This window comes from Chenopodium album, chromosome 1 (genome assembly GCF_948465745.1).
Source record: "Chenopodium album chromosome 1, dcCheAlbu1.1, whole genome shotgun sequence".
NCBI lineage: Eukaryota > Viridiplantae > Streptophyta > Magnoliopsida > Caryophyllales > Amaranthaceae > Chenopodium > Chenopodium album.
Window position 1 is genome coordinate 53,695,472 of NC_137834.1, and position 18,143 is coordinate 53,713,614.

Here is an 18,143-nt window from a genome sequence, read left to right on the forward strand (position 1 = left end):
CCAAATATTAACAAATCTAAAGGGCTTCTTAACTTGAACACCAGAGTCAAACAAGTTCATAACACAAGGGAAATGATCCATTAAACCTTCAGGGAAAAAAGTAGCCTGCATATCAGGGAGTCTATCCATCCATTCACAGTTAACAATGATTCTGTCAATTTTAGTACAAACTCTATCACACCCAGATTACTTATTACACCAAGTATAGAACATTCCCCCAGCAGCCCAATCAGTGAGATTGTTCTATCTAAGGCAAGCTCTAAAAGGTTCCACTTCAGTCAGAGAAACAGGATTACCAATTCTATCAGTCAAATTAAAGATATTGTTAAAATCTCCACAGAGAACCCAAGGACTGTTCACACAATCACCTATCTCAGTAATTTGCTCCCATAGCTTAAGCCTAGCCACAGCCTCATTCAAACCATAGATCATGGTGCAGAGAAAGCTAACACCAGTACCCTTATGACTAACCTGTAGGTGAATTAACTGTTTTTCACACCTTATCACAGTCACTTCAAAAATCTGAGGCATCCAAATAACCCAAATTCTAACCCCCTTATGGTGAGAGTAATTGGCACAAACAGACCACTCACTTCCCAACCTATTAAACACCACTCCAAATTTCTCAGCCTTCACCTTTGTTTCAAGAAGTCCAAATAGACCAACCCCATGATGTCTAATGAAACATAATACCTCACAGAGTTTACTAGCCTTGTTTAGACCTCTAACATTCCAGAATCCGATCTTATCCATGGAATGAATAAGAGCATTCCCCCTCCTCCAGTATACTGAATCTATTACCACTGCTACTGATCAGGATAACACCAGGTTTCAAACTTTGAGGTTGCTGATCTCCATCATCATTCTGTTGAGGAACATTCAAATTATCATTCTCATTATTAATCTTCTGAGTATCAGTCTTTTGCACAGGTTTCCAAACTTTCTTCTGTCTATCCTTGTTCTGGATTCTACCAGGCTGCATCTTCATCTTATTCCTCTCCTTCATCTTATGGTTAGGACAATGAGCATCTATATGTCCAATCCCACCACACACCTTACATATCATAGGCCTCCATTCATACTTCAAGTCTTGTTTGATTGTATTACCATACTCATCCAAAAACTCAATGCAATCTGGTAAATCAACATTAAACTGCACCTCTACCATTATTCTAGCATACTCCAATCTCTCCCAAGTGGTTGTTGCCTTATTAGTCTTGATAGGGTTCCCTTTCATAGAGGCCAGTTTCATTAGAGTCTTTTGCCCCCAGTATTTCAATTTCAATCCAGGCAGCCTAACCCAAATAGGCACTAAGTCCACTAGCTCAGCATCAAGATCCATTCCAGCCAACCACTGCTTCAATATCACTGGTTTATTATCAAACCAAACAAGTCCAGCCCCCAACGCTTTATCCCTCGCCTCAATAGTCCGAAATCGAACCAGGAATACTCCATTTGCCATAAGAGAGACTTTATCAATCCCATATCTTCCCCATAACCTTCTAGCAAACCCATTCACAACAGACAAGGGTGGTTTAGTACCAATTATATGGCATACAATCGCCGAGTTCCAGAAATCAATCTCAGGCTAAACATCCTCAAAGGTAATTTGGACCTTGTCCGCCTTACCCTTATCACTGGAACCCCCATTCACGTTCTTACCTCCATTAAACAGGTCTACCCCCTCATCCCTAGTCCCCCCAAACAAGTTTTCCCTCCAATTCAATCGAGCAATATCAACATAACTAGGAGAACGAAAAACAGGGGAACTCAACTCGAGGTTCTCAGAAATTGGGGAAAACGAATTCATAGTACAATTAGAGTGTTTAGGGTGTTTAAGCATCAGAATAGGAGTAGTATTATCCTTATTCAAGACACTATCACAACATTCATCAGTTCGAAGCTCATCATTAATGGCGGATTCAGAGGATTGAATTACCTGGAGCCAATTGTTAAACTCCTGTTGATGCTCACCACGTTCCTCCTCCATCATTCCCTTCACCTGCATGGAGTTCTCCATAACTTAATCAAGCCAGCTCTGAACCGAAACATCTTTAGTAGCAATACTTTGTTCTTTCCTTTTCGTATAATTCCTAGTTTTGGGTCCAGAATACTACTTTGCTTTTTGCTTTTTCTTCGATTTTGAGATTGATCCCTTGCTTCCCTTACCTTTCTGCCTCTTTGCCATTGAAATCGGCTTGAGAATCGAAGCTCAACAAAGTGGGTTTCAATCGGATTTTCAACTTTCTCTCTCTAGATATTAAGACTTTCTCTCTCTAGATCTTATACTTTCTTAGATTAACTTTCCACAACGCTTTTTGACAACTTTCCACAATCTATGGAACGCCATCTTGCTGTTTGTTTTGACTATCTTCCGCAATCTAGGGAGCACCGTCGATCAATGTTGCTACATCTCGAGGCTTTTCCTGAATCATAATGACAACCTTTCCGATCATAGCAAAAGTTGTCGAAGACCGCCTCATCCTGAACCGCTCTTCTCATATCTTGTTGACAACCTCCACAATCCTAACGAACACCGTCGAAGACCGCCCATCTGGTGCTATAATCTCAAATCATGGGTGACAACGTCCACAATCTTAGCGAATGCCGTCGAAGACCGCCCATCTCGTGCTATCTTCTCAAATATTTTCTCAAATCTTAGTGACAAACTCCACAATCTTAGCGAATGCCGTCGAAGACCGCCCATCTCGTGCTATCTTCTCAAATCTTGGGTGACAACCTCCACAATCTTAGCGAATGCCGTCGAAGACCACCTATCTCGTGCTATCTTCTCAAATCTTTGGTGACAACCTCCACAATCTTAGCGAATGCCGTCGAAGACCGCCCATCTTGTGCTATCTTCTCAAATCTTTGGTGATAACTTCCACAATCTTAGCAAACGCTATCGAAAATAACTTTACTTGAAGTCATCTCAGTTGTTGCGATAATATTCCGAAGAAAACTACCGAAGACCAATGCTTGTCGACCTCTAAAGCTCGCTTGAACTTTGCTTCCGGTAAAACCAGTAAGTCAGTGTCTCTGTGATGAGCCAATTCTTAGGCGCTTTAAGCTAAGTGAGACGATCTTCCGTCAGGTCCATCACTTATTTGCGGTTGTAATCAAATCGACTACTCAATCATGTCAAATTGCTTATAGGGGCTAACTGGCATACCAAGGAACCCGAAATTGTTGTTCTGTCGCTGCTGGAATATTTCTGGCGCCAGGAATTGGCTCTGTCTCCAGACGCTGGGATCTAGCGACAGGCGCTAAAAGCTATTGCCAGACGCTAGATGTTTCCGTCTGGCGCTGGAGTAGGGTCTTCCCTATTCTGCTGCACCTGTATTTATTTTGTACTATAGAACTTTCCCAATCTCTTTAATTATCCTAGGGTTTACCAAAGGTTTAACGTCGCTTGACTCATTGACTCGACACGACTCAAGGCATAAACTTGACTCGATGTGATTGACTCGAGGTTGACTCGACTCAAAGTGAAATGACATGCGTGACTCGTGACCCGTGTGTGCATTGTACTATGATTGTGCGACTCGAAAAAGAAAAAAATTTCCGTCATTTTTTAGGAGGGTACCGACTTTATCCCGAAAAAGAAAAACGCAAAAAAAAAGATCGAAGTTTTTGAAGGTGCATGTTGAATGAGCTCAGTCAAATGTTGATTGATACTATCTCTCAAGGTGCAAGGATTAATCCATCCTAGGCTATCTCAATTGTTGACTCAATTATGAAAGCATTTTGGTAACTTATGCATGGAGGCTAAGCACTGCATACTTCGTGATGCAATGACAATTATGATTGATGAGTGATGTTGATATGACAAGGCATACTTCAACGTTGTGTTAATATTTCATGACAAAGGGTTCCTAATGGAAGGTATGTTTGGTCATGTATCTCTGCAGTGTGTGAATGTGACACTAAAATTAGGCCGCAAGGCTAAGTGTGTGGAAAGATATTATTTTTAGAAGAGTCAAATGTTGGTGACTCTTAGGCTAGGTGAGCTAATGATGTAGGGATCAAGCCCCCAAGTCTAGCTCTAAATGAAAAGGGATGAGCATAGGAAATCCCTTGATATGATCATGGTGTAAGTGTGTGAATGTAAATATGAATGCATTTTTATTACGGCCGCACCTCGATGTGAGGTTGCCTACGTATCCGTTAGGAATCAGGCCGAACGTAGCTCTAGCCGAACCTCGCAGAAGTATGTGTATACCTCAAAAAGGTCTTTTTAAGGGTTGTAACGTGGTTAGGCTAAAGGCTGAAGAAGAAGAAGAGGATAAAGGCTCAAGACCCTCAATAAGCCCCCAAGGTGTGCAACCTTGCTTTTGAATCTTTATATTTTTATGCTTGAGTTTCTACTCTTTTTTAGCTCACTTTTATCTTTTGCTTTAGCATCTAATTTATTTTTATAAGTGTGGGCAATCCCGATCATGCGGTCTATCACTCACTTGGAATTCATGTTTCTCAGGCACGGTACCGAGCACTCGATAAGAGACGCAATCTGAGATGTGTTCTTATCGAAGACATTTTCATATCAAAGACATTGGAACACTTACCCTTTTGTACACTTTTATTATTTTTTTGTTTTTGCTTATTTTTGCTATTTTAATCTTTTTAATTCACTAAAGCCTTTTGAGATTGCATAAGTTGCACATCATCCCATCCGAAGGTTAGGTAGATATGGGTTGAAAAAATGAAGTGTCTATCGTTAGACGAGGCTAAAAGTGGTTTATAAAAAAAAAGGGTGTATAATTGAAGGGTGAAAGGTAATATGATGTGGCCACAAGGGGTGCCTCAAATCATCGGTATACCTTGTACTTAATTCGACATGGATATTTTTTTTTTTTTTTTTTTTTTTGCAATATAATGAAACGATCATATGCAGGAGAATAAATGCTCATTTTATTAAAAATTGAAAAGGAAAGAATCTACAAAATTAATCTAAGGGAGAAGAAAGGTTCATATGCTAGACTTATTCGGGAAAGGATAAATAAAGAAAAAGAAAAAAGATGTCATGAAATCTCGTCGTTGAAGTTCGCCTCTGTCTTGTGTTGTTTGCTTCATCATCACCTAGTCTTCTCGTTAGCTAGAGGCAATGGGATCTTATTTGCTTCTATGAGATCTTGAATGAGATTTTGAAACCTGTAGCATTGATCAGTGGTATGACCGTTTCCTCGATGGTACATGCAATAGGAGTTTGGATTCCATCTCGAAGATCGATTTTCTGGCGTTGGATCCTCGGTATGGCCAATAGGTTTGATTAATCCTCGATCGTAAAGACGGTCGAAATCAGCATCGTAGGTCATTCCAATACGTGTAAACTCTCGCCTGGGTTTCCTTTTAGATCCTTGATTGTCCATGGCTAAGACACCATTATAGTTAAAGGTACTGACATGGTTACTAGAGTGGGCGTTTCCGAAAGAAGAAGGATAGTCGTTCTTCCTCCATTTACAGCCACTGTTACTATCGTTACTAATCTTGGCCTTCTTGTCACGCGAAGGAACATGAAGGAGATTTGAATCAATGGAGTCTTGAACATGATCCTTGAAGGCGAGACACTTTTTAGTAGTGTGACCGCGACCTTTATGGTATCGACAATAGGGATTTAGATCCCAATTGGGAACACGTTTTTCAGATGGAGGGTCTTGACTGGGACCAATGGAGTGAATATAACTTTGATCATGAAGACAGTCAAAGCTTCATTGTAAGTCGTTCCTATTGTTGTGTATCCTTCAATGGTCCGTTTTGCTCGTGGATTAGGAGCATTGAGTTCTTCATTAAACTCTTGTCGAGAATTTGTTCGATAGCCATCACCTGATTTGCTAATCCTTCTACCACATTCAAGAGCATGGCAACGACATCTTGCAATTTTCGAACGTCCTCTTTTATACTTGCCATTATCTTTTTAGCCTTCCTCTTTTGACGAATTTGTTTATAAAAAAGTGAGACCTGAATAAAGAGGTTATCCTTGATTAATCGCCCTTCTCTCCTCGACCAAGTACTGTGGAAAAAGAATTTGGGGATATCTATTGTTAATTATTTGACTTGAACTTTATTCAACATGCAATGGATGGTGGAAGTCAAGATAGATAGGAATAGAATGTGAAAGAAGATTTAGATGGAGGGATATGAAGAATTAGGAATAGAATGTACCCCAACTCAAATGACGGAAAGACCGACTCATGCATGGACCTAAGACGTGGTCATGGTGACATTTACTCAAAGTGTGTGCTAAGATTAGTGAGTGTAGGTGACATGTTAAGGCTCGTGTCATGACCATGTGGCTAGACTATGTGACTAGACATCAATTAATGACTCGACAAGGTGTTATTGACAGCGAAAATTAACCGAAGTACTTAGCAAACTGGTTAATTAGACACTAGGTGATGACTCGAACAATAATCCAAACTGTCGGCAAAACGACAGGACTGGCGTCGCACTGTGTAGTGTAGCGCCAGACGACAGAGCTGTCGCTAGGCGCCACCCTCCACAGAGTGGCGCTATAGTCCAGAATTTGGCGCCAATTCTAGAGCTTCAATCTGGGACTGTTTTCGGTGTTATTAATCAATAGGGGTATGCCTAAAGTCGTACTAGGTTAATTCAGATTAAAATGTTAGACTTAATTGAATCAAATTAATTAATTTATTAATTAGGAAAAGTTCTTTAAGTCATTAATTTATTGAATCTCAACACAAGTCAAACAAACGGTTATGAGAAACATAGAATATATGCACAACAAATAATGCACAATTAGTCAAGTAGGCACAATATGATGCAATGAGTTTGCAACCTAACCATGGCTCTAGTTCTCTAAAGTTCGGGATATGGTTTAGTCAATAGAGGGTCCATGGTTAATTGTCCGGATGCACCGCGCGGAAGCCTAACCGTGAAGAGTTGGCGCGAGTGGATGACACACCGCGAGTTAAGAAAAAACTCGCTTCCATGGTTTGGTGAATTTAACATTCTCAGATGTACCCTTTTTTGCTCAAAGCGTTCAATCAGGTAGATGAAGCATGAATTCCCAAAGGGTTATGTCCATATGTTGAACACATATGGGTTTAAGGAAAGTGAGAAAAAATTCAATCAGGAAGTAGGATCGAGCAAACAATACAAAAAACTGGTCAAAATTAGAACGCATATTTCTGGCTCGGTATTGGAGGAATTTGGCGCAAGCAAACAGAGCTTGGCGCTAGGTTTTAGCTGTAGAGCCTGGTGCCTAGCGCTACAGTTAAAATTCTGGCGCCAATGCTCTGGCCTCTGGCGCTAATTCCTACATGTCTCAGCAGCTTTATATGCTCCATTAAATTTTCCAGTTTCGAGCAGTGTTATTTCGGTCCTAGTTGTGAAAGATATTTCTCAAATTTCCTACGTGCAAAATCCTATGTTTTTAACTCATTACGGATGGTCTTTCCAATGAGATCTTTTTTATGCATATGACAATAATGTTAATCAAAATTATGCACATGAAATACTTAGAACGTTTCGAGTCTCATCCACTCATTCAAAATCATTGCCGAAACAAATTCAGGAATTAAAATAGAAATCCTCCCCAGCGGAGTCGCCAAAAACTGTAGGGAATAATTTCAAGCGTTAATCCCCTGGCTTGAACCCCACTGTGATCATACACTAAAGTACGGTGGCATCCAAAAGGGAAGAAGATAGAGAAAAATAGTAAACCGTTCACAGTGTGAGGGTTACACCCCTTAACGATCCAAGAGATCGTCAACTCCATAAGGTCTTGAACCAAATATGGGTTCGGGGATGAAGGTATAAATCCAACATAAAAGAGATTGAACCTGCCCTAATAATAAGACTCTACTTTATTCTGATCGTATTCATGTGCGCTTCTTGACTAACATGCAATAAATAGGTTTAACCCTAAACCTGTTTATCTATGTTGGGTCAGACGATGAACGCTAAGACTTATCGATGTGTGTTGTCCTATCGGTTGGGTGTTCCTTTATTCTCTGTCTCGACGTCGTGCTCTGCTTGTTCGAGGGTTTTTGCTGGAGATATTTTCGGTGATCACGCGGTGTCTTGTGCTGGTATTGTGGGTATTAAACATCGGCATAATGTCGTTCGGGATACCCTTGTTGATGTTTGCTATCGTTCTGGGATTTCGGCGAGAAAGGAGGTTGACATTGGGTTGGCTGGAGGGAACGACGAGGCCCTCAGACCTGCGGATGTGTTACTTTATTCATGGGATCGTGGTCGCGATGTCTATGTTGATTTGACAGGGTCTTCTCCTTTGACACAGTCGGGGCTATCTGACTTTATTCCTGGGCGCGTTGTGACTGATGCTGCTCATCGGAAGCGGGTTAAGTATGAAGCTCGATGTCAGGTGATTGGATATGGTTTCATTCCCTTCTCCTTTTCTTCGCTTGGGGAATTAGAGAAGGAGGCTGTTGCGTTACTGAAGCGGATTCAGAGGTTCTCGTCGACGCAAGACATTGGGGCTCGTGCTGCAGCTCATATCTTCACTAGGGTAGGATTTGCTATAGCTAGAGGAGTGGGGGCCCAGATTGTATCTCGGCTTCCCACTAATTTATTGTAGGTTGTATGATTTTGTTTTTGAGATAATAATAATAATAATAATAATAATAATAATAATAATAATAATAATAATAATAATAATAATAATAATAATAATAATAATAATAATAATAATAATAATAATAATAATAAGAATAATATTCATAACCATAATCATGAATCATAAAAATAATCATAAATCATGTTAAAGCATAATAATAGCAAGATCCTAGGCATGATACTAACAAGATTAATAACAAACCCTACCATGTCACTTAGCAAAAAAAATCAAAGCTTTAGCCGTAACCTTATACTAACAATCATAAATATTAGGAAGAACATAAGAAGCATCATACTTTTAATCATACTTGATATTAAAGTTACTGTAGACATGATAATCATAATAACAATCTAAGTATGATTTCTATATAATAACATTAATAAAAACCATTAAATACTTACTTGGATGCCTCGTACCTCTTTATAATAACAAAATACACACGTTAATAACTTCAAGGAAAATAAAAAAACAAACATTAATTAAATTAAATAATTGAAAGAGAGATTTGAGACCAAACCCTCAGAAATTAAACCTTTCACATCTAGGGCAAAGGCAACTTCGAATATGGCTAGGTGTGTCTAGATCTAATGAATGAGGAATTTTGTATGTAAAAAGGTAGTTTAGAAAAGAGAGAGAAAGAGAAAAAAAAATCTTGATGAGAGTTGGTGAGAATTAGAAAGAATAAGAATTGATGATTTTTGATGAAAACTGGTTAAAACTAGTTATTGTTAAAAACTGGTTATTGAAAACGGAGTTTTTAGCACGTTTTTTATAGAAAAGTCAGCCAAAAAGATAAAATATCAAAACAGAGTCAGGCGCAAACAAAAACTGATCAGCACAAACGCTGGTTGTTGGCGCTAGGCGCCAACACTTGCGCCAGGCGCTACAGCTGGCGTTTGGCGCTGATTTCGAAAATCACGCGTTTTCTTAAAATCAGATAAAAAATGCCGTACAGGAAGATAAAATCGTATTTCCCTCAAATAATGTTCTTTGATTTTAATTAAAACTCTGAAAAGTCAACAAAGGTCAATTTATCAATGCTAATTGAATTAAGAATGAAAAGAACCTTCTAGAAGAATCTAGAAGACTAAAACCATTCCTAATTGCATTAGGAATGATAAATCATATTAGGCCCTCCCCTAGATCATTGGGCCGCATATAAGGCTCAAACCGGGGCCAAGTTTAGTAAATTGGCCATAACTTCCTCAATATTCATCGGAATTGGGCTTATTATATATCGTTGGAAAACTCTTGTCAAGCCGCATCCAAATACACTACTATTGGACCCATATCATGGACCAACCAAACTGGATTGGCTGTTTTCTTAAAAAAAGTTTTCAAAAACAGAGAGAAGAGAAAAGAAATAAAAAACTATCCGCAACACTAGACTTTCCACACTTTCACTTCATTTGATTATGATACGACGTGAAAGGTACTCATCAGTGGCTTTGGTTTTGGGAAGACACAAATGGGTGTCTACACCACCTGACCTCCGTAGAAGGCCGGCTGCATGAAATATGGTAGGTATACTGACCGTAGACTTGAGAAGGTACATACGGTGCAGTCCCTATCATCTGAGGGCCAGAGTGAACGGTATTACCGCCTGTCTAACTCTCATGCAAGGAAACTGCATTCCCTACAGAGGTGTTGTTAAAGCTGTCTGGAAAATTTGACGTAGAAGCCGACTTGGACAACTGTTGATTTCTCTTGCGGGTGATGATCTCCCGGGCATCAAGAGTTGATTTTTTGCTTCCCACCGGCTGTTGAGTCCGACGGGTGTTGTTGGTATTCCTTTTAGGAAGAAGAATTTTGGACCAATCAATGGTCCCGGCTGCCTTCTCCTTTGGATGAGAAGTTGGCTGCCGATCTCTGACTGACTTCCCCTTTCCCAGAGGAGTCTTCTTGGCCGACTGACCCCTAATTGGGCCAGCCCGGCTCTTAGTGATCAGATCTTTGATTTCACCCTTGAAACTTGTCATGAATCTCATGAGTTCGTCTCGGGTGACAGGAGCTGATCCAGCTGCCGTGTGGGTTTCCCATTCCGTCTTCCCAAGAGGTCGATTTGTACCCGCCTTGGTGGCACCCTGCTCCAGAGTGTCTCTGTGCCGGATGCGCTTGGTTATTAGAGAGCCATCATCGGCTGTATAGGTTTCAACCTGAGGATCTTCATCCTCCTGGTCTATAAAAACTTCCGGGTCATCACCTAGATGCTTAGGGGGTGGTACAGACTCTTTAACCATCTTCGAGGTACTCTCCCCACAGACGGCGCCAAATGTTTTGTGTGTTTTTGTCCCTCAGGAGAGTTACGTCACAAAGACTGGTCCGGATGAGTTGTACCTGCAAAACAACGGAGACTCCGGGTGGTTGGAGCTCCACCTCCGAAGATCAAGATAGTAACTTGAAAGGGAATAAAGAGTACGGAAATTTAGGTGGGGATCTGCTTGGATTCCAAGCTTAGGTGTTTCTCTGATGAGAGAGAATGTAGGTGTAATAAATGATTGAATGTGTCCCCCAAGTGGGGAAATATCTCCCTATTTATAGGGTCATTGGAGAATGTGCCCCTATCTGTGTCACTTGACCCAGATATTAGTGGACTGCGCCGTTTTACAGCGCTTCTTGGAATTTGGGCCCTTTAAGGCCGCCATGTCAGAGATTTATCCAAGGGGGCCATGTGTCGAGGGGATATTAGGCCACGTGGGCCATCCTGAACTCGACATGTGGCCTCCTCTCATTGGTCCACGTGTCTAAGGTATTTTTACCCTAAACAAATTTGATGTTTTGAGAAGAAAAATTTGTTTGATTTGGGATGAATTTGATGGATTTTGTAGTAGTTAGGGTTGGGGTTTTGGGGTTTTTAGAGAGAGAGTGAGAAAGGGAGTGAGAAAAATGAAAATGAGAACCACAGTGCTGCTTTTCGAAGAAAGAAAAGGGTCGAAAACCCAGCAGGCCGCGCCCGCGGGTGTTAAAGGAGCCTTGCTCGCGGGTCTGTAGGCCGCGCCCGCGGGGTCTTGAGCCGCGCCTTCTCCTGGGGCGCGGCCAGGCATCTACCGAAAGTTTGAGTCCCTCTTCTCCTCCCTTAGCCGCGCCCTCTTCTCCTTTAGCCGCGCCCGCGGGTAAATGGAGAGGCCTCTCCTTGGGCGCGGCTTCACACCTTCTTATGCACACATTGAATTGCTTATCTCCTTTCTCTCTTAACCAAAACTTAGCTCAATAAACATCATCATATGGCCTTCAAAATCCAACCATACATGCTCCATTGGGCAAGTACCTATAAATAGCAAAAAAAATCCATAAGACAAAAGGCGAAACAACCAAAACTACAAAAAATAAGAAAAATAGAGAAGAAAGGAGTGTAGAATCCGGGTTGCCTCCTGGAAGCGCTTTTGGTTAACGTCGTTAGCTCGACGTTACTTGAGTTAATCAAGGAGGGTTGAATTGACGATGCACATCAAGTAGTGTCACGGAAATCGCTTCATCACTTGGCAATCCTTCATAATAGGGCTTGAGACGGTGACCGTTGACTTTGAAAGGAGAGTGGTCGTCTTGGGAGATTTCATAGGCGCCATATGGAAACACCTCTGTGATAATGTACGACCCACTCCACCTTGACCTAAGCTTGCCCGGGAAAAGCTTCAAGCAGGAGTTGAATAGGAGGACTTTTTGGCCTTTGACAAATTCCTTCTTGACAATTTGAGCATCGTGCCAAGCCTTAGTCCGCGCCTTATACATGCTTGCGCTATCGTAGGAATTCATCCTCAACTCCTCTAACTCATGTAGCTCTAGAAGCCTTTGCTCACCCGCACTATGGAGATCAAAGTTGATTTGCTTGATTGCCCGATGCGTTCGATGCTCCATCTCAACGGGAAAGTGACAATTTTTCCCATAGACAAGCTTATAGGTAGTGGTCCCTATTGGCGTCTTGAAGGCGGTCCTATAAGCCCATAGAGAATCAATGAGTTTGGTGGACCAATCCTTCCTCGTCCTAGCAACCGTCTTATCTAAAATCACCTTAAGCTCTCTATTGGTGACCTCCGCTTGACCACTCGTTTGAGGGTGGTAATCAAGCCCTCGCTTGTGAGACATCCCATACTTATCAAGTAGTCGAACGAAGGTGTGCTGCTTGAAATGCGATCCCCTGTCACTAATTATTGCTCTTGGAACACCAAATCTTGGGAAGATCACTTTCTTAAAAAGATTGACCACCACCTTAGAGTCATTCGTTGGAGAAGCTACGGCCTGCGCCCACTTGGATATGTAGTCAACGGCAACCAAAATATACTTGGTCCCATGTGAAGAAATGAAAGGGCCCATGAAGTCTATAGCTTACACATCAAAAACTTCAAGCTCAAGGATGGGGTTTTGCAACATTTCATCTCTTCTAGAAATATTACCCATCCTTTGACATCTATCAAAAGTTTTAACAAAAATCTAAGCATCCTTGAATAGAGAAGGCCAAAAGAGCATATATTTTAGGACCTTTGAGGCGGTCTTTTGAGCACTCATATGCCCACCACAAGGAGAAGAGTGGCACACATTGAGAACACTTTGAACCTCATCGTTGGGGACGCATCTCCTCAACAAACCATCGACCCCTCTCTTCAATAAAATGGGATCATCCCAAATGTATCTCTTGGCCTCGTGCTTGAGTTTTCGACATTGTTGTGAAGTTAAATCCGGTGGCACGACACTACAAGCCAAGTAATTCACAATATCCGCATACCATGGCTCCGATTTCACTTCAAGGACATATACCACATCATCCCTTAGAGCGTCCTCTATTGGCAAGCCATCATCTTCAAACCTTGCACCGTCCAACCTTGAAAGGTGATCCGCCACCACATTCTCGGCTCCCTTCTTGTCTCTCATCTCATAATCGAAATCTTAGAGGACTAAAACCCATCTCAACAACCTCGGTTTAGCTTCCTTCTTCCCTATCAAATATTTGAGAGCTGAGTGGTCGGTATACACAATTGTCCTAGAACCAATGAGGTAGGTTCTAAACTTCTCAAATGAATGGATAACCGTTAGGAACTTCTTCTCGGTAGTTATGTAGTTTCGTTAGGCGTCATTGAGAGTTTTAGACAAATAATGTATGACATGAAGTTTCCCATTCTTTCGTTGTCCAAGAACCGAACCAATGGCCTCGTCTCTTGCATCGCACATGAGCTCAAATGGAAGAGACCAATTCGGACCTTGGACAATAGGAGCGGTGCAAAGGGCTTCTTTCAACCTATAAAAGGACTTTTGACAAGCATTATCAAACAAAAACTCCTTATCTTGTTGCAATAGGGATGTGAGAGGCTTAGCAATCATTGAAAAATCTTTTATAAAGCGCCGATAGAACCCGGCATAGCCAATAAAGGACCTCACTTCCCTCACGTTGGTGGGGGGAGGAAGTTTTTCAATGACCTCAACCTTGGCTCTATCAACCTCAATGCCGGCATGGAAAATTTTTTGCCCAAGAACAATCCCACTTTCCACCATAAAGTGGCACTTTTCCCAATTCAACACTAGGTTAGCCCTCTCACACCTTTCTAAGCAACGAGATAAATTAGATAGACAATCTTCATAGGTGGCTCCTCTAACGGAGAAGTCATCTATGAAGACTTCTATCTCATCCTCAATCATATCACTAAAAATGGACATCATGCAACGTTGGATGTTGCGGGGGCATTACAAAGCCCGAAAGGCATCATACAATACCCATAATTACCGTAGGGGCATGTGAAAGTCGTCTTCTTTTGATCCTTTGGGTCAATCGGGATTTGGAAAAATCCCGAGTAACCATCAAGGAAACAATAGAAGGAATGCTTTGTAAGCTTTTCCAACATTTGATCAATGAACAGTAGTGGAAAATGATCTTTGCATGTACTTGTGTTAAGTTGGCGATAGTGTATACACATGCGCCAACCGGTAACAAGTCTAGTGGGCACTAGTTGATCATGATCATTTTTCACTACCGTCATGCCCCCTTTCTTAGGCACAACTTGCACGGGAGATACCCAATCCCTATGAGCAATTGGGTAAATAATTCCTGCATCAAGAAGCTTAGCCATTTCCTTCCGCACAACCTCTTGCATGGAAGGGTTAAGCTTTCTTTGCCTTTGTCTAACGGGTTTAGCATCTCCCTCTAGATCAACTTTGTGCATACATAAAGATAGACTAATACCTTTGATATCATTAATGGTATAACCCAAAGCTTTCTTGTGTTTTCTCAAAACATTGATCAAGAGGGAGGTTTGCTCCTCCGTTCGGTTAGAATTTACAATCACGGGGAAAGACTCATTGGGACCAAGAAATGCATACCTCAAGCCCAAAGGTAGAGGTTTCAAGTCTTCCTTTGGTGCTCCCTTACCATTGGGGCTCTCTTCTCTTTCTTCAACTTGAAAGAGATCATGAATGTAAGGAGCCTCTTCTTCCATGCTCCCACCCTTGCACTCCTTCTTGCTTTCCTCAAGAAAATCCTCATAGAATTGTATGTCTTCTTTGTGAGTACCTATCTTTGATTCATTGAACAACACACTTTCGAGAGGATCATTAGTAGCATGCAAGTGGGAGCGAGAAAATTCATTAAGAACGGTATCAAGAACATCTACCCTAAAGCATTCAACACTAGAGGAGGGTTGTTGCATGACATAATTCAAATCAAACTCAATGGAATCATTGTCAAATTTCAAGGATATCTTACCCTCCTTCAGATCGATGATAGATCTAGAAGTAGCTAGAAATGGTCTACCCAAAATTATAAGAATCCGCTCATCCTCATCCATCTCTAGCACATAGAAATCCACGGGGAATGTGAACTTTCCTACCCTAAGGGGAATGTCCTCAACCTTGCTCATGGGAAACTTAACGGAACGGTACGCTAGTTGGAGAGTAATGTTAGTGGGGGAGAGGGTTCCTACACTAAGCTTTTGGTAGACGGAATAGGGCATGAGACGCACACTTGCTCCTAAATCACACAAGGCTTTATCAAATTCAATGCCATTGATAGAACAAGGGATGGAAAAGTTACCCGGATCTTTTAATTTGGTAGGAAGTTTGTTGGAAAGAATTGCACTACAATTGGCGGTCAAACTCACCGTCTCACACTCCCTTCTCCCACTCAAAAGATATTTCAAAAATTTGGAATAGTGGGGCATTTGCTTCATAGCATCAACAAAAGAGACGGAAATATGCAAATTCTTAATGACTTCCAAAAACGTCCCAAATTGGGCATCAAGTTTAGCTCTCACAAATCGTTGTGGAAAGGGTAGCTTCTCCTCTTTATTTTGGCGATTTAAGGGAAAGGGGGTGGCTTCTTTTTCCTTTGGCACCTCAAAAAATTTTTCCTTTTCAACACTCAATGGCTCATTGGTTTTTTCACCCTCATTCTCTAACTCCACCACTTCTTGGGGTTCTTCCTCAACTAAAGGGTCACTCCCTACTACCTTCCCACTCCTAGTTGTCACGGCATACAAAGGTTATGGGTTGACTCCTTGACTTGGAATGTGAGAAGAAGAAGAAGAAGAAGAAGAAGAAGAAGAAGAGGGGGATGAATTAGATGCAAGTTGAGAAATTTGGGTCTCAAGCATTTTCATGTGAGCATTGGTGCGTTTTTGGGCCTCTTCGTGTTTCTTTTGGTCCTCCTCATGCATTTTCAATAGAGCATCTAATTTAGCCATCACGGGATCAATTGGAGGGGCTTCAAGTTGAAGAGGTTGTTGAGGTGGAGGAAGTTGGGGTTGATGGAAACCCAGAGGCCTATTAGTTTGGGCATAGTTAGAAACATATTGACCCCTATTGCCTCCAGTGCCTTGGTTAGGAACATTGCTTTGTTAATTATTTCCCATGTTACCTTGATCACCAAAATTTTGATAATGATGGTCATGGTATCGGGAATTAGGTTGTTGGTTTTGATTACCATACCCCCTTTGGTTAGAGTAGCCTCTTCCATTGAAATTGGAAGGGCCTCCCCCACCATGGTCTTGTTTATCATAACCACCACCACTTTGGTTCCAACCACGGTTTCCACCTTGATTCCAATTCCCCATTTGATTGGAGTTTGGCCTCAAGTTCCCTACATTTCCCATTCTAGGAGCAAAATTCATAGCATTGACATTTTCCATATTATCATTATGTTCATGTGAAAGGGGTTGAATTTCACAGCATATACACAATGAGAGGTATCATAATCATAGGTTTCACAATTAAAACAAAACATTCATCCTAGGGGAACTGTATTATAACAAGAGGAGGAGGAAGTATCCATACCATTGCCTCCCTTGGTTGAAGGGGAGGTATTACCATGAGGGTTAGACCTTTCTTTCATCAATTCATCCATTTGCTTGGTCATTTTGGAGATTTGGGTAGAGAGGTTGTTGATTGCGTTGGCTTGCTCCAATGCATAAACACCCTTACTATAAGTAGCATCCCTTTCTCCTTCATACCAATCATCATAGTGCTTTGAGCCTCCTCTATAATACACTCCACTTCATGCTCTCCTTTGTTCATGATTGGACCGCCGGTCGCGACGTCTAGGCTTGTTCTTCCTTGAGGTGTGAGACCTCCATACAAAGTGTGAATGAGTTGATACTTGGGTATCCCATGGTGTGGGCATTGACGTTGAAGCTCTTTGTATCGTTCCCATGCCGCACTTAGAGACTCACCACTTTTTTGGCGAAAATCTTGAATCAAAGACCGAGCCTCGGCGGTCTTCCTATAATTATAAAACCTCCTCAAGAAAAGCGTAGTCACTTAGTCTCATGTTGTGAGAGAATTAGGGGGTACCTCCTTCTCTAGCCATTCTAGACCTCTCCCAATTAGTGAAAATGGAAACATCTTGAGGCGAATATATTCTTGAGTCACTCTATTGGCCTTTATTGTGACACAATATTTCTCAAACTCTTTTAAGTGCTCATGAGGACTCTCAAACTTTTCACCCGAGAATTGTTTCATCTCAATCAAAGCAATCAAATTAGGCTTGATCTCCAAATTGTTGGCTTGAGTAGTAGGATTTAGGATCCCACTTTGCGCTCTAAAAGCTTCGGGGGCCCCAAGACGACTCAAAGGCGTATTCTCTCCCATTTTAGGACCATCTTCACTCTCGAACTTATAGGTTGAGAAAGGGTTGATTTCCGGACTCGATGATGAGTTAGGGCTATCTAATTCTTCACTTGACGGTGAAGAGGGTGGAGTATCTTCTAGTTGTCTTACTTCTCTCGTCGGGGTGTGAGAATTTCTACTCCTTGCTCTTGCTTCTCTTCGAAGTAGGGACAAAGACCTCTCTAGCTCTGGATCGATGGGAATCAAAGATATTGAGCGGGTTCATCCTCTGTTCATACAAAAAAGCTAAGAAGAACGTAAGCACTGACAAGTAACAAAAGTAGCAAACACTAACAAATAAGAGATGAGATAGTCTCAAACAAGCAATGAAATAGCAATGGAAGCCGTCTCCCCGGCAACGGCGCCAATTTGATAAAGGAATAATTGCGTCGTCAAACAACTACACCTAAGTCAAATACAATTTATAACACTCGACTCAACCTATTACGAGTATAGG

The 18,143-nt window shown here is 41.5% G+C and overlaps 1 protein-coding gene and 1 non-coding gene across 2 annotated transcripts; one reads left to right on the plus strand and one right to left on the minus strand.

Annotated features, from left to right (window-relative positions):
* Window positions 1-243: 243 nt before the first annotated feature.
* Window positions 244-1,462, minus strand: LOC145632778 (uncharacterized). Its single transcript, XM_081685118.1, has 2 exons — window positions 838-1,462; window positions 244-788 (listed from the first exon to the last, which is right to left on the minus strand). The coding sequence occupies exons 1-2, from the start codon at window positions 1,460-1,462 to the stop codon at window positions 244-246; spliced, it is 1,170 nt and encodes a 389-aa protein (XP_081541244.1).
* A 15,721-nt stretch (window positions 1,463-17,183) lies between these two features.
* On the plus strand, window positions 17,184-17,289 carry LOC145566174 (small nucleolar RNA R71). The gene has a single exon (XR_014095374.1). It is a non-coding gene; the product is annotated as a small nucleolar RNA R71 (small nucleolar RNA).
* Window positions 17,290-18,143: the final 854 nt, after the last annotated feature.

What these genes read in the sequence shown, in the direction of transcription:
- LOC145632778 (XM_081685118.1), bottom strand. Translation starts at nt 1,462, where the DNA reads ATGGCAAATGGAGTATTCCTGGTTCGATTTCGGACTATTGAGGCGAGG. An exon ending in TGGAGATCAGCAACCTCAAA is followed by an intron (nt 789 to 837) that starts GTTTGAAACCTG and finishes TAATAGATTCAG; the next exon opens with TATACTGGAGGAGGGGGAAT.